The sequence below is a fragment of the Hyperolius riggenbachi genome, chromosome 5 (genome assembly GCF_040937935.1).
Source record: "Hyperolius riggenbachi isolate aHypRig1 chromosome 5, aHypRig1.pri, whole genome shotgun sequence".
In the NCBI taxonomy this organism is placed as follows: domain Eukaryota; kingdom Metazoa; phylum Chordata; class Amphibia; order Anura; family Hyperoliidae; genus Hyperolius; species Hyperolius riggenbachi.
This window is the reverse complement of record NC_090650.1, coordinates 446,214,276-446,239,276: the sequence shown is the minus strand read 5'-3', so window position 1 is coordinate 446,239,276 and position 25,001 is coordinate 446,214,276. Positions and strand designations below refer to the sequence as shown.

The following is a 25,001-nucleotide window of genomic DNA, read 5'->3' as shown; positions in this document are numbered from 1 at the left end:
AAACCTCAGGGACAGTCAGACCTCGGGGACAGTCAGTCCTCGGGGACAGTCAGACCTCAGGGACAGTCAGATCTCAGGGACAGTCAGATCTCAGGGACAGTCAGACCTCGGGGACAATCAGACCTCAGGGACAGTCAGTCCTCAGAGACAGTCAGTCCTCGGGGACAGTCAGTCCTCGGGGACAGTCAGACCTCAGGGACAGTCAAACCTCAGGGACAGTCAAACCTCGGGGACAGTCAAACCTCGGGGACAGTCAAACCTCGGGGACAGTCAGACCTCACGGACAGTCAGACCTCGGGGACAGTCAGTCCTCAGGGACAGTCAGACCTCGGGGAAAGTCAGACCTCAGAGACAGTCAGACCTCAGGGACAGTCAGACCTCAGGGACAGTCAAACCTCAGGGACAGTCAAACCTCAGGGACAGTCAGATCTCAGGGACAGTCAGACCTCGGGGACAATCAGACCTCAGGGACAGTCAGTCCTCAGAGACAGTCAGTCCTCGGGGACAGTCAGTCCTCGGGGACAGTCAGACATCAGGGACAGTCAAACCTCAGGGACAGTCAGACCTCGGGGACAGTCAGACCTCGGGGACAGTCAGACCTCAGGGACAGGCAGACCTCGGAGACAGTCAGACCTCGGGGAAAGTTAGACCACAGAGACAGTCAGACCTCAGGGACAGTCAGACCTCAGGGACAGTCAAACCTCAGGGACAGTCAGACCTCAGGGACAGTCAGACCTCGGGGACAGTCAGACCTCGGGGACAGTCAGACCTCGGGGACAGTCAGTCCTCGGGGACAGTCAGATCTCAGGGACAGTCAGACCTCGGGGACAATCAGACCTCAGGGACAGTCAGTCTTCAGAGACAGTCAGTCCTCGGGGACAGTCAGTCCTCAGGGACAGTCAGACCTCGGGGACAGTCAGACCTCGGGGACAGTCAGACCTCGGGGACAGTCAGACCTCAGGGACAGTCAGATCTCGGGAACAGTCAGATCTCGGGAACAGTCAGACCCCGGGGACAATCAGACCTCGGGGACAATCAGACCTCGGGGACAGTCAGTCCTCGGGGACAGTCAGACCTCGGGGAAAATCAGACCTCAGAGACAGTCAGACCTCAGGGACAGTCAGACCTCAGGGACAGTCAAACCTCCGGGACAGTCAAACCTCGGGGACAGTCAAACCTCGGGGACAGTCAGACCTCGGGGACAGTCAGTCCTCGGGGACAGTCAGACCTCAGGGACAGTCAGATCTCAGGGACAGTCAGATCTCAGGGACAGTCAGATCTCAGGGACAGTCAGACCTCGGGGACAATCAGACCTCAGGGACAGTCAGTCCTCAGAGACAATCAGTCCTCGGAGACAGTCAGTCCTCGGGGACAGTCAGACCTCAGGGACAGTCAAACCTCAGGGACAGTCAAACCTCGGGGACAGTCAGACCTCGGGGACAGTCAAACCTCAGGGACAGTCAGACCTCGGAGACAGTCAGACCTCGGAGACAGTCAGACCTCTGGGAAAGTCAGACCTCAGAGACAGTCAGACCTCAGGGACAGTCAGCCCTCAGGGACAGTCAAACCTCAGGGACAGTCAGACCTCGGGGACAGTCAGACCTCAGGGACAGTCAGATCTCAGGGACAGTCAGATCTCAGGGACAGTCAGACCTCGGGGACAATCAGACCTCAGGGACAGTCAGTCCTCAGAGACAGTCAGTCCTCGGGGACAGTCAGTCCTCGGGGACAGTCAAACCTCAGGGACAGTCAAACCTCGGGGACAGTCAGACCTCAGGGACAGTCAGACCTCGGGGACAGTCAGACCTCGGAGACAGTCAGACCTCGGAGACAGTCCGACCTCGGAGACAGTCAGACGTCGGGGACAGTCAGACCTCGGAGACAGTCAGACCTCGGAGACAGTCAGACCTCGGGGACAGTCAGACGTCGGGGACAGTTAGACGTCGGGGACAGTCAGACCTCAGGGACAGTCAAACCTCAGGGACAGTCAGATCTCGGGGACAGTCAGACGTCGGGGACAGTCAGACGTCGGGGACAGTCAGACCTCAGGGACAGTCAGTCCTCGGGGACAGTCAGACCTCAGGGACAGTCAAACCTCAGGGACAGTCAAACCTCAGGGACAGTCAAACCTCAGGGACAGTCAGACCTTGGGGACAGTCAGTCCTCGGGGACAGTCAGACCTCAGGGACAGTCAGATCTCAGGGACAGTCAGATCTCAGGGACAGTCAGACCTCGGGGACAATCAGACCTCAGGGACAGTCAGTCCTCAGAGACAGTCAGTCCTCGGGGACAGTCAGTCCTCGGGGACAGTCAGACCTCAGGGACAGTCAGACCTAGGGGACAGTCAGACCTAGGGGACAGTCAGACCTAGGGGACAGTCAGACCTCGGAGACAGTCAGACCTCGGAGACAGTCAGACCTCGGGGACAGTCAGACCTTGGGGACAGTCAGACCTCGGGAACAGTCAGATGTCGGGGACAGTCAGACGTCGGGGACAGTCAGACGTCAGGGACAGTCAAACCTCAGGGACAGTCAGATCTCGGGGACAGACGTCGGGGACAGTCAGACGTCGGGGACAGTCAGACCTCAGGGACAGTCAAACCTCAGGGACAGTCAGTCCTCGGGGACAGTCAGACCTCAGCGACAGTCAGACCTCAGGGACAGTCAGGTCTCGGGGACAGTCAGTCCTCGGGGACAGTCAGACCTAGGGGACAGTCAGACCTAGGGGACAGTCAGACCTAGGGGACAGTCAGACCTAGGGGACAGTCAGACCTAGGGGACAGTCAGACCTCAGGGACAGTCAGACCTCAGGGACAGTCAGACCTCAGGCACAGTCGAACCTCAGGGACAGTCAGACCTCAGGGGACAATCAGACCTCGGGGACAGTCAGTCCTCAGCAACAGTCAGACCTTGGGGACAGTCAGACCTCGGAGAAAGTCAGACCTCGGGAACAATCAGACCTCGGGGACAGTCAGACCTAGGGGACAGTCAGACCTCGGGAACAGTCAGACCTCAGGGACAGTCAGACCTCAGGCACAGTCAGACCTCAGGCACAGTCAAACCTCAGGCACAGTCAGACCTCAGGGACAGTCAGACCTCAGGGACAGTCAGACCTCGGGTACAGTCAGACCTTGGGGAAAATCAGACCTCAGAGACAGTCAGCCCACAGGCAAAGTCAGACCTCCGGGTCAGTCAGACTTCAGGGACAGTCAGACCTCAGGCACAGTCAGACCTCAGGGACATTCAAACCTCAGAGACAGTCAGACCTCAGAGACAGTCAAACCTCAGAGACAGTCAGACCTCGGGGACAGTCAAACCTCAGAGACAGTCAGACCTCGGGGACAGTCAGACCTCGGGGACAGTCAGACCTCGGGGAAAGTCAGACCTCGGGGACAGTCAGACCTCAGGCACAGTCAGACCTCAGGCACAGTCAGACCTCAGGGTCAGTCAGACCTCGGGGACAGTCAGACCTCGGGGACAGTCAGACCTCAGGCACAGTCAGACCTCAGGCACAGTCAGACCTCAGGGTCAGTCAGACCTCGGGGACAGTCAGACCTCAGGGACAGTCAGACCTCGGGGACAGTCAGACCTCGGGGACAGTCAGACCACGGGGACAGTCAGACCACGGGGACAGTCAGACCTCAGGGACAGTCAGTCCTCAGGACAGTCAGACCTCGGGGACAGTCAGACCTTAGGGACAGTCAGACCTCAGGGACAGTGAGACCTCAGGACGACTCGCTCTCTAGTCTCCACCCAGAACACAGTCTGGAATGTGGCATTACCAGCTCAATACATCTGCATGTTGTGACCTCACCTGGTAATTGTGCTGAACTCCTGGCCAGGACTCTGCCATCCCTGCCGACCTGAGGAAGAAGATGCTGTGATTATTACTGTGCTGTGCTCATCGTCACATGACCTGAGATCGCCGCTCGTCTGACGCTTGCTCACCTTGGCACGCTTGCTTTCTGGTGGAATCCCATCAAACACAAACACAGGCTTGATTCCGATGCTCAGCATGTAGATTGTGCGATGAAAGAGGCCCTGTAATATACTGCAAGAAAACATCGGTGATAAATGACGATCATCAGTCGCTGAACTGCTCCCCGATCTCGCCAGACACATCTGACAACACCCTGGTCACTATACTGGCTTCATCTGGATCAATAAGAACTATAAAACACAATGTTCAACTATATCAGCGCTCCCACGTGTCAACAAACACAACTAATCTCAGGAGAATAGTGGCTAAAGTCCAGTATTCCAGTGACTCTTCTTCATATATACAATCTTTCACTTCAGCGCTGGTCCTCAAATTCCACCACCATACAGCAAGTGACTGTAAACACGCTTACCAGATCCCAATAGACCTTAATTACGGGGTCTAGTTAAGGCATCAATGGACCAGCAGCCGGTATCTCTTCTGCTGGTGTCCCTTTTTGCCACATGTATCAACAGTAATTCAAAATGGCAGATCCACCAAGCATTACAGTAAAAAATGAAGATAGAACAAAAGCAGATCTAAGCGTATCTGTTGCTATCATTTTGTAAGGGTCCCTCCTGTCAGTTGCAGCGGAGCTACAGTCGCCCTGAGCAACCATTGTGTCTTGTTTATTTGTGGCGGTTATCGGAAGCTCAGAGCTGTGGTTGCTCTGAGCAATCTTGCTCCCTTGTCCATAACTCCTGGGGTGATCTGTGTAACCTCTTCCACTATCTAATATCACCCAGCTGCATAGTCTTGTTTGCTCTGGTGGTACTCTGGCTTTCTTGGCCTCAGTCGCTATACCTTGCACGATAAGACCTGGGGGTAACCGAAGTCAGGAGACATATTCAGTGTCCTGTTCAAATGGGGGCTTGTCTATAGGTGAAGACGTGGGCCGGGCTCAGAGCCACGGTAATAGCTTGGGGCACAGAGACTGAAAAGAAAGCAGGAGATCTGCCAGGCATTAACCCTTTATTATTGCATAAAAATCTTAAAAGTTTAAAAACCTCTCTTAGAACCCCTACACCACAATCCTAAAATCCCCTTTACCTCCCAAGCACCTACTTGGAGCAGATGGAAGCGAGCAGGCATCAAGAATATTAACTCTGCTTTTCAGGATGGCAAACTACTTTCCTGGGATAATCTGAAAACTAAATCTAGTCTCCCAAACTCCGATTTCTTTTGTTATTTACAACTTAGAAGCTAAATCTCATCTTTTTTTTTTAAATTAGATATAGTGCAGGAACCTACACAGATTGAACGTGAATACACACAGGGAGCATATAGGCCAAATGTAATCTCTCAGTTGTATACTATATTATGGTATGATGCCCTACCACTCATCATCCCTCCTATAGAAAAATGGGGTAACGCTTTAGCCTTAGAATCCCCCGAAGAGAGTGGTTATCAGTATTTGATAATATGGCCAGAACTTCAGCAAATATAGTACTAAAAGAAAAAGCCTATAAAATACTATATCATTGGTACTTTACTCCTCAGAAACTGGCAAAAATGAAGGCTACGCTATATACATATAATTGGGTACAGTCCTCTATGAAGTAAAGGACCAAAAAACACAGTCCTTTTAGAGGCAATCCACCTTGCCTATAGGAACCTTAGTTACTTTACAGAAAAGGACCTACATTCAAAAAATGAGGAACTGGAGTGCAGTCTTGTGGTATCAAAACTTTGTAGAAAAACTTTATTAACACATATCAAAAAACATTTAAAATGGTTTCTTCAATTCCACATAATTAATCTTCATATAATCAATGATACATCAAAAATATAAAAAAATGAAGCTGATGGAACTGATAAATACTGTGTTCTGGCTTGGCTTGATTGCAACCTTAAAGAGAACCTGTACTGAGTAAAAATATTTAAAATAAACACATGAGGTAACTTCAAAACAACATTACATAGTTACTTTGCCATCAGTTCCTCTCAGAAGCTCACCATTTTCTTCTTATAGTAATCCCTTCCAGTTCTGACAATGTTTTGTCAGATCTGAAATATATCAGTTGCTGTCAGTTATAGCTGAGAGGAAAACTGATGTACCAGGCAATGTCCATGTTTCCCTATGGCTCAAGTGGGTGATGTTACAGTTTAACAGTGTGCTGACCAGAAAGCTGTTATGAGTAATGGCCATTTTCAAAATGGAGGACGGAGAATTCCATTAATCACAGTGGACAAACAGCATGCGGGAGAGGAGAAATACACTGAGGAGTAGACTACATGGAAGGTAAGTATGACTTGTGTATGTTTATTTTGACTTTTAATTTTCAGTTCAGGTTTTCTTTAAATAGATGTTGTGTCTTAAAGGCAACGACGCATGTTCGTTTCGGGCCAGAAATGTATATAGAACCAGTAATGCTGGCATCCGAGCCCACAGGATGCACAGGGTGGTACTCCCAAGGCGTAATAGGGAGGCAAAGCTGCTAAATTAGGAGCCTGAATTAAGGCTATACCAGCCCCTAAATGCTTTCATTGTACCGAGGTTAAAGGGAACTAAAACAAAAAACAGAAAAAGCTTTTATACATACCTGGGGCTTCTTCCAGCCCTATAAGCCTGGATCGCTCCCACGCCACCATCCTCCGCTTTCTCTATCCACCGGTACGGGTCCCGTCACTTCCGGCGGACGCGGCCAATTGTCCGCATGAGCAGGGGCTCCCTCCATACCTTTATGCATGCGGCTGTGCAGGGACAATTGGCCACGTCCTGCCGCCGACTGGCCGTCTTGCCGAAATTACGGGACCCAGTACCGCCGGATACAGGAAGCGGAGGACTGCGGCGTGGGAGCGATCCGTGCGTATGGGGCTGGAGGAAGCCCCAGGTATGTATAAAACCTTTTTTCTGGGGCCTCTGGTTCCCTTTAATGCTGATATGATTCATCGTTGGTGGAGCTGCCCTGTTATCTCCAAATTATGGGATGGCTGCTTTCATCAGATTACTCTGACCCTGGGTTTTACAGTTCCTAAAAATATTGGCACTGCTCTATTCAGCAAAGACTCCCCTGGTCTCCATGCTCACCAAACTAAGCTTGTATCTCTAATTTGCGTGGCCAACAGATGTCTTATTGCTAAATTTTGGAAAGGCCCTATGCCCCCTTCGTCTTGGCTGCTCCATAAGATCTGGTGGATTTATCGCATGGAGCAGATCACCCATACACTCAAGTCCACTATGCACATATTTGAAGAAATATGGGATCCTTGGATGTTGAGATTTCCCTTAGGCCAACCAGCTTCAAGTTGACCCGTTTTTTACTGTTTGTTGTATGCCACATGTTTCTCCTCCTTTCTTACGGACATGTAATACGCCAAGTCACATCTTGCTTACTTTAATGATGCCAACCTTTATTCACATTGTTTTTTTTTTATTTATTTTCTTCTCTGTGCTGCTCTGTTATCATCCTTTGACATTTGCCATCTTGTATGCAGTTTGATGTATCACAAAAAAACTTTTTGAATACAAATTAAAGTAAAAAAAAACAAAACTTTAAAACCAAAGACACTCACATGGGGACCCTTTTGAAAGGGACCCCAATAGAAACAGGGCGTATCGATATCGCAGGACACTATCCAACGAGTGGTCTGCCACACCCCACCTGTTTCACTATTACATACCTCCCAACTTTTTGCGATGAGAAAGACGAACACTAGTTCATTTTACTTCATGTTAAACATTTTAAAATTAGTAATATATATCGATTTAAAGGATGGGAATAAAGTTTAGAGTCATTCAAACACATTTTTTATTGGAGAAATATATCTATATTTACATAGAAAGAGGGACAAAGTCCTGAAAGAGGGACAGTTGGGAGGTATACTATTACAACACCTTGTCAGCAGACAGGAACAGAGTCTGAAGAAGGCTGAAAGATGACTCCTTGGTGGTGTCATCCTGATTCAAAGCCTCTTATAACGACAAGAGAATCACTGGCCATTATATTGATATTCTTTATTGGCCATACTCACCTGACATCCTCGCCATGACGGTTGGTGAGGGCAGGTATTGCTGTCCGGAACTGGCAGATAAACATGGAGGCATCCACAGCGAGCACCTTCCCTGGAGAAGACAGAGCAGACTTAAGCAATCACAGCACAATTACACTGCTTTTACACTGCAAATCACTTTCACAATGTCCCATTCCGATCTGCTCTCTTCACCGGATGCCGGCAACGCAAGAAGAAAAACGCAGCAATGCAGGACTGATCTTCATCTCCCCCCAGATTACCATTCTCCTAACAAGTCCTACAGTGTACCCCTCTCCTACCCAGCCCCAGAGTATGCCCTCCTACCCAACCCATAACATACCCCTCTCCTAACAAGTCCTACAGTGTGCCCCCTCCTACCCAGCCCCAGAGTGTGCCCTTCTACCCAACCCATAACATGCCCCTCTCCTAACAAGTCCTACAGTGTGCCCCTCTCCTACCCAGCCCCAGAGTGTGCCCTTCTACCCAACCCCATAACATGCCCCTCTCCTAACAAGTCCTACAGTGTGCCCCTCTCCTACCCAGCCCCAGAGTATGCCCTTCTACCCAACCCATAACATACCCCTCTCCTAACAAGTCCTACAGTGTGCCCCTCTCCTACCCAGCCCCAGAGTATGCCCTTCTACCCAACCCATAACATACCCCTCTCCTAACAAGTCCTACAGTGTGCCCCCTCCTACCCACTCCCACATTGTAATGGCCGGTAGAATAGAGACAAGGACGGATAAAGCTGGTTTTGCACTGAACCCACACATGCGCACATCCCAGGCTTCTCTGCACACTTTACAAAAAATGCATAGAGGATGAACACAAAAATTATATCACACATACCGTATATACTCGAATACAAGCCGACCTTGTGTATAAGTCAACTCCAATATTCAACCCTCTTAAGCTGGAATTTTTCATTGACTCAAGTATAAGTCTACCCAGCAAAGTTAATGGCTGCACTTGGGGACCAGAAGGGGTTAATGACTGCACTGTATACAGTATTGTAGCTATTAACCCCTCCTGTCCCATAAGTGCAGCCAATACCTCCTCCTGGTCCCCAAGTGCTGCAATTATTCACTCCCCTTCCTGCAGCCCAGTATTCCCCCCCTGCCCCTTTCCTTGGCCAGGACTTTCACACCTGTGCTTTCTTGCCATTTCCTTTCCTCACAGTATCACTTACCACTGGGTACATTGCTGCAAATGGGAATGTTACTATTAGTACACACATTACTCAGTGTGCTCAGTACTTCCTGTGAGTCGTGTATAAGTCCGACGACCCCTACACTTTTATGAAGTGAATCAGACCTAAATTTCTAGACTTATACTCAAGTATATACAGTAAATCCATTAAAAAATGTAAGTAAGTCACACACAAAAAAACCCCACAAAGCATTAAAGTGAAAACTAATGTCCAGGTGTAAACCGGTCCAAGGGCCAACATCAGCGTTAGGACTCTTGCACACTACATCCGATTCCGCTGTGATTTTACATGTGATTCTGATTTTGATGCGATTTTACATGCAATTCCAATTTGCGATTTTTAATCAGTACTGCGTGCTGCATTTTTTTTTGTGTTTTTCTTCTTGTTTTGATAGCATGCAGGGAAAATCGGTATCGCAAATCGGATTTGCAATGTGCAGGGAGCCATAGACTACATTTTCACTAGAAGCATGAAAATGTTTAGATCAGGGGTGCCCATTGGGTAAATCACAAAGGACTTCATTTTCCATTCTGTGTACACAGGTAGATCATTTTGACTTGCTAATTTTTAAAGTAGCTTATTCGCCGAAAAAGTTATTGTTATCTTTTTCCTTTCACCTTTATCAGGACATGTCGCAAATTATCTATCTAACCATCTATCTACCGCAAAAACGACCCGTGTATCCCCAGCATAGGAAGATAGTCCTACTACTGATCATGTGACGAACACTAACCCTGGATGCAATTTTTTTGCATGTCCAAAAAATCATAACATGGTGATCAGTTTTTTTTTCCTGATGCCCCTTCCTATATATTCCTGCGCTGCAGGACTGGGGGTCTGAACTACACCCCTTCTCGTACAGTCACTTCTGCATTGGGAGATGTGAAAGTGACGCAGCCAGCAGCGGAAGCGATGCGTTGCGGTGAGGTAGCCACATTCACATCACTCATCCATGGAAAAGGGCCCTAATGGTGGCCATACATGGTACAATTTTTTCACCCAATCTTACCATTTCTATGTAATATAAAGGCAGCCATACACTGGTCGATGTGCCATCAGATTCGACCAACAGACAGATCCCTCTCTGATCGAATCTGATCAGAGAGGGATCGTATGGCTGCCTTTACTGCAAACAGATTGTGAATCGATTTCAGCCTGAAACCGTTTACAATCTGTGGTGGTGGTGCTGCCGCCGCTCCCCCCCATTCCCCCCCCCCCCCCCACATACATTACCTGCTCCGCCGGCGCAACTCCCCCCGGTCTCCGCTGTCTTCTTCTCCGCTCTGGTCTCCGGCATGCTTCACTACCTCCTGTCTGGGGGAAGTTTAAACAGTAGAGCGCCCTGTACTGTTTAAACTTCCTGCCGGGACAGGAAGAAGTGAAGCCTGCTGGACCCGGAGACCAGACCAGCGCGGAGAAGAAGACAGCGGAGACCGGCGGAGTTGCGCCGGCGGAGCAGGTAATGTATTGCAGCTGTATTGCGTCGGTCGTCGTGCACTCGAACGCCGCTAGCGACGCGCTCCCTACCCGCGGGCGATCGACGGTAATTTCCTGCACGGAGCGATCTATTTCGAGACGAAATAGATCGAAATTCAGTGTTTACCGTGAACGATGTGACAGCAGATTCGATCCCAGTGATCGAATCTGCTGTCGATCGGCGGGGAATCGGCCTAGTGTATGGCCAGCTTAAGGGAACTGCCTACATTATCCGTTCAGTATATTTACTTAATTTACCCTTATACTACATAGAAATGGTAAGATTGGATGAAAAAATTGTACCATGTATGGCCACCATTAACCACTTCAGCCCCACAGTGTCAAAAATCATATGCATCCGAGCAACGTTCACCTCCCATTCATTCGCCAATAACTTTATCGCTACTTATCACAATTAATTGATCTATATCTTGTTTTTTCCACTACTAATTAGGCTTTCTTTAGGTAGTAAATTTTTCTAAGAGTTAGTTTTTTCTAAATCCATTTCAACAGGAAGATTAAGAAAGAAATGGGAAAAAAAATCATTATTTCTCAGTTTTTGGCCATTATAGTTTAAAATTAAAACATGCTACCGTAATTAAAACTGATGTATTGTATTTGCCCATTTGTCCCAGTTATTACACCATTTAAATGATGTCCCTATCACAATGTATGGCACCAATATTTTATTTAGAAATAAATGTGCATTTTTTCAATTTGCGTCCATCACTATTTACAAGTTTATAATTTAAAAAAATATAATAAGATACTCCCTTGACATGTATATAATATCCAGTGGCTGGATAGTGTACTGGTTAAGGGCTCTGCCTTCGACATGGGAGACCAGGGTTCGAATCCTGGCTAGGTCAAATACCTATTCAGTAAGGAGTTCAAGGCAAGACTCCCTAACACTGCAGGGTGGCCTCCTGAGCGCGTCCCAGTGGCTGCAGCTCTTGAGCGCTTTGAGTCCGACAGGAGAAAAGCGCTATACAAATGTTCAGATTATTATATTTAAAAAGTTCAGACCCTTAGGTAACTATTTATGTTGTTGGTTTTTTTATTGTATTTTTTTTTTTTTGTATTAAAAAATGTATTTGGGTAATTTTTGGTGTGGGAGGGAAACAGATAATTTTAAATGTAAGATAATGTAATGTAATATAAAAAATGTATGTGGGTGTAGTTTACTATTTGGCCACAAGATTGCTACTGTCAAAAAAGTCCTGGAGCATACGATCACGCTACCAGGAGGCTGTGAAACTTTTTTTTTTTGCAGAAACACCACGCTCTCTGATTAGAGAGCGTCGTTTTTTCTGCGGGGGACTTAGATCGGTGAATGGGAATTATATTCCCATTCACTGATCGGGGGGGGGGGGGGGGGGCAACGGCAGGCAGCGGGAGCATGCGCGATCGTGCGCGTCAGGCAGCAGGAGCTGCACAGTCTACCTGGACGGATATATGTGGCTGGAAGGTGTACTGGTTAAGGGCTCTGACACAGGAGACCTGGGTTCGAATTTCGGCTCTGCCTGTTCAGTAAGCCAGTAATTCAGTAAGGAGTTCATTGGGCAAGACTCCCTAACACTGCTACTGCCTACTGAGTGCGCTCTAGTGGCTGCTTCGCAAGCGCTTTGAGTCCGACAGGAGAAAAGCGCTATACAAAAAAAAAAAAAAAAAAAGGTATATCCGTCCAGGAGTGCAGCAGGGCGATCAGACTACCCCCCTTTTTTCCCCACTAGGGGGATGTCCTGCTGGGGGGGGTCTGATCGCCGCCGGCTGCCTGCACTTTCCGGGGGGGGCTCTTCAAAGCCCCCCTCCGCAGCGCTTCCTGGCCTCCTTCCCTCCCTCCCCCCGTGAGCGGCGCAGGACGGAATTCCGTCCTGCGCCTGATAGGATAGGCTTCCGCCTATCAGATGCCGGCGATCCCCGGCCAATCAGAGGCCGGGGATCGCAGCAGCGCCGTGTGATGTAAACAGCAGGGATTTCTTCCCCGCGTGTTTACATTTTGCCGGCGAGCCGCGATCGGCGGCTCTCCGGCTGTTCACGGAGACACCCTCCGTGAACTGACATGGAAAGGCCGCTCGATCGAGCGGCCGTTTCCATGGTAACCCGCAGACGACCAGTTTACGCCAATCGGCGTTAGCTGGTCGTCAAGAGGTTAAAGGAGTTATCAGGGAAAATGATTAAAATAAGTGCTATCCGGGGCTTCCTCCAGCCCCAAGCTCCCAGCATGTCCTTCGCCGCAGCTCTCCCCGTCCCTGGCGATGACGTCAGTCCGACCTCTAGGTCGGCCTGTACTGCGCGAGCGGCGCTGTCAATCACCGCCACGTGGGCCGGAGCGGACTGCGGCGAACGGCTGCGGGATTGAGGGATTGTAAATTCTCCTGAGTGTGTCACTGTCTGGGCGGCATAATATGTAAGTACCGGGGCCACCTTAGGGTTGCCACCCGGCCGGTATCTGTCCGGTACTACCGTTAAAATAGTCTATGAAGCCGGAGCCGGAATTATATTTGTACCGGCACGTCATTTGCCGGTAATTCTGTCACTCAGCTCTCTCTCTCCTTGGATTGGCTGGCCACCGGGCACTGCCAGCCAATCATCAGTAAGTGCTGCAGGCTGTTTTTCTCCCCACACGCTGGCTGGTGAGGACTCGTGGAGAGGGAGGAGCCGACAGGAGAGTGAGAGTCTTGGTGCTGCTTCTGTGCTGAGCAGCGTATGCTTAGGTAACTCACTCTGAAAAGAAATCTCCATATCATTTTACATGTTCCTACCAGCTGTCACACTAAGATGATTTTATGTACTACTGTATGTCTTGTTCGTTTGCTGCCTGTGCCTGATAAGTGTTAAATCATGGAGACTCATACTGCAGAAATGAAATGTAGTCTGCAGGTTAGGCCCGGTTCACATTAGCGGTTGTTTGCCAAACGGACCAGATGACCTGACCGGATCCGGACCGGATCCGGATCGGAACCGTACGGTTCTGATCCGGATCCGATCCGGATCCGGTCAGGTTGCATCAGGTGGTAATCAGGATGCGATCCGGATCCGTTTGGCAAAGTTAACGTAAAAAAAAAAAAAAATGTTGGGGTCTGGGAGGTCAGCAGAAGGGGGACCTGTGGAATCAGGCCCTCTGCTGTTTAGCACTCACCTCCACCTCCGACATGCTGCCAACATCCTGCCAACACCTCCAGCTCGTGCTGCTCCACTCCAAAATGCTTGCCCATGTGTCCCCAGCCAGTATCGCCGCAAAAATCCGCATAGGAAGTGGGGTAGAACATCCGGATTTCTCAGCCAGTGTGTTGTGCGGCCTCCGGTTCCCATTTGTTTGTATTGGCCGCATGGTGCAGTCCGGCTCCGCCCCGGATACGGCTGCCGGAGGGGCCGGATGAAAAAATAGCGCATGTTGGAACGGAGGCCGGAGTCCGGATCCGGCCCGGATCCGGTCCGGCTCCGGTTCTGCAGAACGGACCCATGTGAACGGACGCATAGGCTTTAATTGCTATGCCGTGCGTCCGTTCCGTCCGTTCTGCAGGCGGTGCGGCTCCGGCACGGCGATTCCGGAGGGCCACCGCAAGTGTGAACCGGGCCTTATACACACAGCAATGGGATTCCCTGCATTTGTGGAGTTACTGCAGGCTGGGGAGAAAGAGGAGAGTGGGACATGGCTGTAGTATTGTGCACACAGCGGCAGAGCTGAGCCAGCCCATCCCTCAGGAGGAGAGAGGGCCAGGCAAACCTTTACCAGCTGAAGTGCTGTGTGAAAACAAGCAGGTAGCAGAGTGGACTCACACCCACACACTCTCTCCTGTTTTCTTTTTCTCTTCCCGACCCTCTATCAGCTCCTATCCCCTCTTCCAGACTCATATGCTAGCTACTCACCATACAGTTTTCTAGCAGATTTACCTGCCAGATTGATTTTTTTTTCCAACATGTCCGATCTGAATCTTGATCAATTTTCCAATTGATTTCCATAGCAGTGAATGGAAATCGATCGGAAAATCGATAGAAATTCAGGTCAGACATGTTGGAAAAAATTGATCTGGCAGGTAAATCTGCCAGAAAATTGTATGGTGTGTACCTAGCATTTAAGTGCCCATTATTGATACAATTCCACGGGTGATCAATCGTTTCTGCGGTAATCAATCAGAAACGATTAAGGAACTTCCGAGGCAAGGGGCAACAATCTATGTTTACTCACCTGGGGCTTCTTCCAGCCCCTAGCAGCTGTTTCAGTACCTTGCAACAGCCCCGGTCCTCCGCGTGTCCCGCTGGCCGTCTGTAATGACCACGACCCTGATGGCAGGTTGTGTCGTCTGCTTGGGCACTTGCACCCATGCTTCCACGTCATTTGGCAGGTACTGCGCAGGCGCATTACGTGCTAGATGATGTGGATGCATGGACACCAGAAGAGATGACCCGCCGGCAGGTCAATGATCATTACAGACGGCAAGCAGAATAACGCGGAGGACTGGGGCTGCAGCAAGGTACTGAAATGGGGACACAGAGGCTGGTGATAATATACAAAATGTGCCTCTTTGTCCTATATGAATTGCAGAAACCCACCTTTGGCTCTCTTTAGGGCCCGTTTCCATTATCACGAATCTGCATTGCATGCGTTTTCTGCACGCAGAATCGCATAACCAATACAAGTTAATTAGCCTGTTTCCACTTGTCAGGACAACAGTGTTTTTCTGTACAGGAAACATCTGCACAGCAGAGCCATCAGAATTCGCACACTGCCTTGTGCATGCAACGTAATTAATAGGAAATTCGCATGCGTTTTCGCGATGCGAATTTTCCATGCAAATAAGCGTACGTTTTTGTATAAAATCAATGTAAGGGCCGTTTCGACGAGTGCGGTGCAATTTCTATTTGGAAAACGCATAAACGAATTCACATGCGCACGCAAATTTAAATGCAAATTTTCATTCGCATGCGTTTTCGCGTTCCTGTGTAAGGATGTGAATTTAACTATATCAGTGCCTGTGTGCTCTTACATTTATTTTACACATGCAGATTCGCTGTAGTGGAAACGGCCCTAAAAGCATACAGGTACTGACATGGTTAAAATTCGCAAACTTACTAACATTTGCGAAAACGTGCGCAAATTCGCTTCTGCATTTTCGATAACAAACTCGCATTGCACAAGTGGAAATGGGCCCTTACAGTATGCCTATACCCACTACGCTGGTATACTCTACTTAGGGCTCGTTTCCACTATTGCGGTGCGGAATCGCCTGGATTCCACCGCGGACGAAATCGCATGCGGATGCGTTTCTGCATGCGTTTTTCCCTGCGATTTCGCATGGCTAAGTAATAGGCGATTTTAATCATGTCACTGCCTGTGTAAATTGACATTACATTCCATGCGAAATCGCGGGAAAAAACGCATGACAAAGCCGCATGCGATTTCCCTATTAAAAGCATTGCGGGCGAATCGCACGCATTCCAGCCGCACGTGAAATCTGACGGCTCTGCCGTGCAGATTTCCCCCGCACACCAAACGCTCCCGCACGACGCACAAGTGGAAACAGTCCCATCCACTTGTATTGGCTGTGCGAATCCGCATGCGGATTCGCTGTAGTGGAAACGAGCCCTACGTCTATTATTTGACAGTATAACAAAATGGTGGATGTGGTCCCCGACAACCTGGGTGTACATACCTCTGCCCTCAATACTGAAGATTATGAATTATTACAACCCGGCTGGACTTTGGTAGGAAGAGCTGGTATACATCAGAGATAGTACACCTTGTCATCAGGAACAGCTGAGACCCCCTCACACATCCACATGTATATAAATAGGCTCAATTTGTTTATAAAGTCAAAGTCGCATTTATCATTCAACTTATGGTGACAACAACATACCCCACACAAAGACTATAATTTTACAATAGTCTGGCTACATAGATTCATTAGCAAAGTTCTGCATCTAAATATGTAACGTTAATTACAAAATAAGGCTCCTCATAATCAAAGTTGGCCAGCGCAATGCCTCATCATGGGACAGACCAAATGATTTGCATAGCTCCGCCTCCTTCTGACTGTATTAAGCCTGGCAGCCTTTCCATCTCACAGGCCACACCTCCTCTGCCCTCAGACAGCCCATCCCAGGACTCAAGTCAGGTATGGACCATGGACAAGGCGGAGAGCCATGATATACGGGGAGCCATAGAGAGTGGCAGCATCAATGTAAACAGCCATCTAGCGACAATCTGTGTGTCGCTTGCGTGACGGTTTTTATAATGGGGGACAGCGGGGGGGTTGGTGGCACAGTATAAGGACAAAGAGGCTGGTGATAATATACAAAATGTGCCTCTTTGTCCTATATGAATTGCAGAAACCCACCTTTGGCTCTCTTTAGGGCCCGTTTCCATTATCACGAATCTGCATTGCATGCGTTTTCTGCACGCAGAATCGCATAACCAATACAAGTTAATTAGCCTGTTTCCACTTGTCAGGACAACAGTGTTTTTCTGTACAGGAAACATCTGCACAGCAGAGCCATCAGAATTCGCACACTGCCTTGTGCATGCAACGTAATTAATAGGAAATTCGCATGCGTTTTCGCGATGCGAATTTTCCATGCAAATAAGCGTACGTTTTTGCATAAAATCAATGTAAGGGCCGTTTCGACGAGTGCGGTGCAATTTCTATGTGGAAAACGCATAAACGAATTCACATGCGCATGCAAATTTAAATGCAAATTTTCATTCGCATGCGTTTTCGCGTTCCTGTGTAAGGATGTGAATTTAACTATATCAGTGCCTGTGTGCTCTTACATTTATTTTACACATGCAGATTCGCTGTAGTGGAAACGGCCCTAAAAGCATACAGGTACTGACATGGTTAAAATTCGCAAACTTACTAACATTTGCGAAAACGTGCGCAAATTCGCTTCTGCATTTTCGATAACAAACTCGCATTGCACAAGTGGAAATGGGCCCTTACAGTATGCCTATACCCACTACGCTGGTATACTCTACTTAGGGCTCGTTTCCACTATTGCGGTGCGGAATCGCCTGGATTCCACCGCGGACGAAATCGCATGCGGATGCGTTTCTGCATGCGTTTTTCCCTGCGATTTCGCATGGCTAAGTAATAGGCGATTTTAATCATGTCACTGCCTGTGTAAATTTACTTTACATTCCATGCGAAATCGCGGGAAAAAACGCATGACAAAGCCGCATGCGATTTCCCTATTAAAAGCATTGCGGGCGAATCGCACGCATTCCAGCCGCACGCGAAATCTGACGGCTCTGCCGTGCAGATTTCCCCCGCACACCAAAACGCTCCCGCACGACGCACAAGTGGAAACAGTCCCATCCACTTGTATTGGCTGTGCGGAAACGAGCCCTACGTCTATTATTTGACAGTATAACAAAATGGTGGATGTGGTCCCCGACAACCTGGGTGTACATACCTCTGCCCTCAATACTGAAGATTATGAATTATTACAACCCGGCTGGACTTTGGTAGGAAGAGCTGGTATACATCAGAGATAGTACACCTTGTCATCAGGAACAGCTGAGACCCCCTCACACATCCACATGTATATAAATAGGCTCAATTTGTTTATAAAGTCAAAGTCGCATTTATCATTCAACTTATGGTGACAACAACATACCCCACACAAAGACTATAATTTTACAATAGTCTGGCTACATAGATTCATTAGCAAAGTTCTGCATCTAAATATGTAACGTTAATTACAAAATAAGGCTCCTCATAATCAAAGTTGGCCAGCGCAATGCCTCATCATGGGACAGACCAAATGATTTGCATAGCTCCGCCTCCTTCTGACTGTATTAAGCCTGGCAGCCTTTCCATCTCACAGGCCACACCTCCTCTGCCCTCAGACAGCCCATCCCAGGACTCAAGTCAGGTATGGACCATGGACAAGGCGGAGAGCCATGATATACGGGGAGCCATAGAGAGTGGCAGCATCAATGTAAACAGCCATCTAGCGACAATCTGTGTGTCGCTTGCGTGACGGTTTTTATAATGGGGGACAGCGGGGGGGTTGGTGGCACAGTATAAGGACACAGAGGCTGGTGATAATATACAAAATGTGCCTCTTTGTCCTATATGAATTGCAGAAACCCACCTTTGGCTCTCTTTAGGGCCCGTTTCCATTATCACGAATCTGCATTGCATGCGTTTTCTGCACGCAGAATCGCATAACCAATACAAGTTAATTAGCCTGTTTCCACTTGTCAGGACAACAGTGTTTTTCTGTACAGGAAACATCTGCACAGCAGAGCCATCAGAATTCGCACACTGCCTTGTGCATGCAACGTAATTAATAGGAAATTCGCATGCGTTTTCGCGATGCGAATTTTCCATGCAAATAAGCGTACGTTTTTGCATAAAATCAATGTAAGGGCCGTTTCGACGAGTGCGGTGCAATTTCTATGTGGAAAACGCATAAACGAATTCACATGCGCATGCAAATTTAAATGCAAATTTTCATTCGCATGCGTTTTCGCGTTCCTGTGTAAGGATGTGAATTTAACTATATCAGTGCCTGTGTGCTCTTACATTTATTTTACACATGCAGATTCGCTGTAGTGGAAACGGCCCTAAAAGCATACAGGTACTGACATGGTTAAAATTCGCAAACTTACTAACATTTGCGAAAACGTGCGCAAATTCGCTTCTGCATTTTCGATAACAAACTCGCATTGCACAAGTGGAAATGGGCCCTTACAGTATGCCTATACCCACTACGCTGGTATACTCTACTTAGGGCTCGTTTCCACTATTGCGGTGCGGAATCGCCTGGATTCCACCGCGGACGAAATCGCATGCGGATGCGTTTCTGCATGCGTTTCCCCCTGCGATTTCGCATGGCTAAGTAATAGGCGATTTTAATCATGTCACTGCCTGTGTAAATTGACATTACATTCCATGCGAAATCGCGGGAAAAAACGCATGACAAAGCCGCATGCGATTTCCCTATTAAAAGCATTGCGGGCGAATCGCACGCATTCCAGCCGCACGCGAAATCTGACGGCTCTGCCGTGCAGATTTCCCCCGCACACCAAAACGCTCCCGCACGACGCACAAGTGGAAACAGTCCCATCCACTTGTATTGGCTGTGCGAATGCTGTAGTGGAAACGAACCCTACGTCTATTATTTGACAGTATAACAAAATGGTGGATGTGGTCCCCGACAACCTGGGTGTACATACCTCTGCCCTCAATACTGAAGATTATGAATTATTACAACCCGGCTGGACTTTGGTAGGAAGAGCTGGTATACATCAGAGATAGTACACCTTGTCATCAGGAACAGCTGAGACCCCCTCACACATCCACATGTATATAAATAGTCAAAGTCGCATTTATCATTCAACTTATGGTGACAACAACATACCCCACACAAAGACTATAATTTTACAATAGTCTGGCTACATAGATTCATTAGCAAAGTTCTGCATCTAAATATGTAACGTTAATTACAAAATAAGGCTCCTCATAATCAAAGTTGGCCAGCGCAATGCCTCATCATGGGACAGACCAAATGATTTGCATAGCTCCGCCTCCTTCTGACTATTAAGCCTGGCAGCCTTTCCATCTCACAGGCCACACCTCCTCTGCCCTCAGACAGCCCATCCCAGGACTCAAGTCAGGTATGGACTATGGACAAGGCGGAGAGCCATGATATACGGGGAGCCATAGAGAGTGGCAGCATCAATGTAAACAGCCATCTAGCGACAATCTGTGTGTCGCTTGCGTGACGGTTTTTATAATTGGGGACAGCGGGGGGGGGGTTGGTGGCACAGTATAAGGCAGGGCTGTGGAGTCGGAGTCGTGGAGTCGGGCAATTTTGGGTGCCTGGAGTCGGAGTCGGGAAAAAATGCACCGACTCCGACTCCTAATGAATTTGTAACTGTAATTAAAATAGAAAATATGATAAAATGTTCTATTTCTCAGATAAGTCATTAAAAATAATGTATATATACAGTATATATACAGTAATAGCTGTGCTTAGTCCACAAAAATGAAATAAACCAATCAAAATTAGTTACTTGTGCTGCTTCAATAAAGCAGTCCCCGTATTTTTAAGGTCAGATATACATATCTGATTGTGACTGTATATATGATGTGTACACAGGAATCTCTTATATATACTAAATAACATCTATGCTGTAAGAATAAAGCCTGATGTGTAGCTGTGTCACTAATAGAGATGGTCAACGAGATGGAAATAATTCTGCATTGATGCTGATTTATGCAAATGTATGCACTCCCTTTGCTGATGAAATCAAATAATTTGATATGTTGTTAAAATTTGGTTTGGTGACTACAAATTAAAGGGTACCTGAGACGGATGAAAAGTAAAGTTTTATACATACCTGGGGCTTCCTCCAGCCCTCTTCAGGCTAATCAGTCCCTCGCTGTCCTTCACCACCCGGATCTTCTGCTATGAGTCCTGGTAATTCAGCCAGTCAGCGCTGTCCGGCCGCATGCCGCTCCCACAGCCAGGAACATTCTGCACCTGCGCAATAGTGCTGCACAGGTGTAGTATGCTCCTGGCGGCGGAGTGTGTGCATGCGCACTACGCCTGACTGGCTCAAGTACCTGGACTCATAGCAGAAGATCCAGGTGGCGGAGGAGGACAACGAGGGACTGATTATCCTGAAGGCGGCTGGAGGAAGCCCCAGGTATGAATAAAACTTTAATTTCATCTGTCTCAGGTTTACTTTGTTACACAGTAGTACTATACTCTACATATGCACTCCCCACAGAGCTGCAGGGAATCCACTGAGAATGCTGTGCACATTGAACACAGAGGTGTTGTCTGTTTACAATCTCCTCATTCCCCTGCAGAGTACCTGCACATCATTCTTACATGTACCCACACTTACATTGCCTAGGGCCTGATAGATGTTCTTTGTTCCGGTTTGTACCTTTTACAAGTACTCTTACCAAGGACTAGTTTTAGTCTAAAGGGAATAAATATAGTAGTCTACATATCCTTCTCACTTCAGTTGTCTTGTAAAATTCCTAAGCGTTGGCAGTTAAGAGACGAATTTCATGTTACATACTTTTAATCAACAAAATTGTAATATGCAAATTAGAGGAGTCGGAGTCGTGGAGTCGGAGTCGGAGGAATCCTAAACTGAGGAGTCGGAGTCGGTGGATTTTTGGACCGACTCCACAGCCCTGGAAATGGCTGCTAAAGGTTAGAAGAAGCCCCAGGTGAGTACACATAGATTGTTTTCCCTCGCCTCGGAAGTCCGTTAATGGCTGAATTCCCGCTAGCCAATTCTATGAGATTGATCCGAAAAACAGGTTGATTCCATTAATCTGATTAACTTGGCTTTCAGTAATTCAGTCGTTAATGGGCACAACGGTCATTTCCGAACACTACAGGGTAATTGGAAATAATTGATCAGCTGTGGAAGTGTGTCATTAATGGGCACCTTCAGAGTTTACCTTTAGGGAAAAAAGTGCACCTGGGGGTACTCCCCTCAGGAGGGGGATCCTAATGAGGCTTCCCCAATCCTCAGCAGAGGGGATCCAGCTCTAGTACCCCCAAAAGTCTGCTTGTTGGGGGTGTGCGCAGGTGCAATAGTGGCTTTTCCCTCGGACTCTGGCGTAAATATCTGAGCCTGAACAGGTCCGCTTTACTTTGTATAGTGGTCACGATGGGGCTCGGCTATTTCCGCTGGAGCCTGAGCAGTAAGCCGCTAGTGCACCAGCTACATGTCTTTTTCCGGGGCTGCCAGCACTGAGTAAAATGCTGAGTAAGATGGGGGCAGGGCCGGTTTAAGCAACAATGGGGCCCCAGGGCAAAATAAACCTGGGGGGCCCCCCAACATATACCCCGGAACAAAAATCGGCATTAAGAGACCTTTTTTGCAGCTGGTATAACAGGGTGTGAAGCCCCAATCGGTCGGAGCTCCACATTCTGGCTATTCCAGCCTGCATGGGGGACAAGGGGTTAAAAAGTTTCGGGAGGGGGGACCCCACAATTTATTTTTTTTAAATTCACACACTCTAAACATAAAAAAAAAAAAAAATTGGGAAAATAGGAAAACATGCCAGGGATCTTCATACAGCCATATTGCGGCTGTATAGCGATCCCTGGCCAAAGCGCTGCGGCTGCGTATGGACCCCCTGGAAACCCCGTCAGGAAATTGATTGCGCTTTCGTTTGATGCATGTAAAATTACACTACCGTTAGGTTTGCTACTAAAAGTGACATTTACCGCATTTAAAAGTATACTTTTTTTCCTTTGAAACTTTAAAATCGATTTTCTCAAAAACTATAAGGTATTTTTGAAAAATTGTTTTTTCCTCTTATTCCTAATTATCTCCTTAACATACCCTGCAAATTTAGGGTTTCTTGCATTTAAGGTGGATTTGCTATTAACCATTAAAGTCGGCAGGTTTTTAAATGTGTTTTTTTTTCCTTTGAAACTTTAAAATCGATTTTCTCAAAAACTATAAGGCCGATTTTGAAATTTTTTTTTCCTCTTGTAGCCACTGGGGGCCCCTACAAGCTCTGGGGCCCTAGGGCAGCTGCCTCCTTTGCCTTAATGGTAGCGCCGGCCCTGGATGGGGGAAGCCTCCTTAGGATCCAGAGGCTCTCCCTTACATGTGGTCTTTAAACTATTTCTGTATATATAGTATATTCTTGTTATAATCTCTGCTATAGTAAACATTTGGGTTTAGTAAACTACCTCTCCAGGTCCCGGCCAATCTCCATTGTAAGTCTATGGGAGCATTTTGTTTGTGTGCTGAGTTGTATGGCTGTGCAGCAAGCTGACAAAGCTGCACAGCCCTATGTTGCGAAAAATGGCCTGGTCACTAGAGGGGTGTAAGCCTGTGGTTAAGAAGCCCTGGATACTGTACCAGTGATTTTTTTTCCAGCTTGGCTATGCAGCCCTGAGGTATACTTAACCTTGTAGTCCACTAAATATGCAAGTGCATCCGAACACGCTGAAGCCAGCGCAGGAGATTTGGGCACAGCCGGCGCCGCCATAGGCCGTAATAGGAACTACGGCTATAGCAGCGCACAGGGAGTAACTTCAGCGCCGTCAGAAGACAGAGCTGAAGTTGCTTTTAAAACACAATAATTCGGCTTCCAGCGATTGCTGGAAGCCGAATTACATCATCCCCCACTATCCATGTCGGCCTGGAGGGGGAATAGTAATTAACACGGCCGGGACTTGTGCAGCAGCAGGATCAGCCATATACCGGCTGTATCCTACGCCCAAGTCTACCGGCGCTGTATCCTACGCCCAAGTCTACCGGCGCTGTTATCTCTCGTACGCAGTGCATCTACTTTACCTCCGATGGGAGGACAATGTTGGTCCTTTGCAACAGAGAATGTACCAGGGCATGCTGGGCTGTTTTTAGGACATTTGATGATATAGTAAACCAGTTTTCCTGGTGCCTTGGAGTTTACTATAACAAAATTATGCTGTATTCATGTTTCTTGTGCTATTTTTGAAAAATGGTCATAATAACCCCCTCCCACTTTTAGGCCACACCCCCAGGCTAAACCTCAAAGCCGGTATTTTTTCAGTCACAAGGTGGCAACCCTAGGCCACCTTGTGATACTTTTGGTAAGCTGAAGTGCAGAGAGGTCAGAGATGGTGACAGCCCCTCCCGCTAGGCCCTGAGCACCTGCCTAGGTTGCCTGAGGGATGATCCTGCTCTGCTTATGTGGGGGGGCTCACCACAGAGATAACACTCTGCAGTGCTGAATTGGAGGAAGAGGTGAGAGAAGGACTGGAGGCCGCAGCTCTGAGGTTATATTATCACAGCTTGCTGCCCCTCCCAGGCCCCCCCCCGGACTGGAATGCGGACCTCAATACCCGCTGCGGCAGCCTCAGACCGGTGAGGGACCTCATTAGTGTTGTCCGGATCATGAACGATTCGGATCTTTGATCCGAATCTTTTTTATGAGTCGATCATCCGAATCATCAAAATGAGTGATTCGGATCGCAAAAGGGGCGGGGCCAGGAGCGACACGCCCCCTCTCAGCGGGCAGCGGGGTCCTGGAAGCAGGGATCGCTCTGTTGGAGGGGAGCCAGGCTTGCAGGGACAGGTAGATGAGAGAGAGAGGGGACATGGGTGCCACTGCCAGATATGTGTAGAGCACACATACTGGCTATAATGTGCTGCCCATTATAGGCTGTCTGTTCCGTAGTGCTGCACAGTGATCACATTGGAAGCTTTTGGCTCAGCTCAGCACAGCTCAGTAACTTTGCAGGAACTGTGATTTCAGGGCAATATGATCCTCCTGCACTCGGCACTAAACAGCTGCACTTCACTTCTGGGAATGCTTTCTTTCACTGTGCGACCTTTTCTTTCAAAGTGTACAGATGAGCATATAGGTGAAATATATGT

The 25,001-nt window shown here is 48.1% G+C and overlaps 1 protein-coding gene across 2 annotated transcripts in view; it reads right to left on the bottom strand.

Moving 5' to 3' along the window:
• LOC137519270 (flap endonuclease 1-B-like) overlaps positions 1 to 25,001 on the bottom strand; it is a 59,266-nt gene that overhangs the window by 33,676 nt on the left and 589 nt on the right. Inside the window, exons 1-4 of one of the 2 annotated variants that reach the window (XM_068238178.1) lie at positions 24,459 to 24,480; positions 7,954 to 8,044; positions 3,948 to 4,050; positions 3,814 to 3,862 (exon numbers count right to left, since the gene is read on the bottom strand). In XM_068238178.1, coding sequence (XP_068094279.1) covers positions 3,814 to 3,862; positions 3,948 to 4,050; positions 7,954 to 8,018 — 217 coding nt within the window. In that variant the 5' untranslated portion in view covers positions 8,019 to 8,044; positions 24,459 to 24,480. Of the gene's footprint in view, positions 1 to 3,813; positions 3,863 to 3,947; positions 4,051 to 7,953; positions 8,045 to 24,458; positions 24,481 to 25,001 lie in introns of those variants that run through there. The other variant, XM_068238177.1, reaches the window with a different exon arrangement.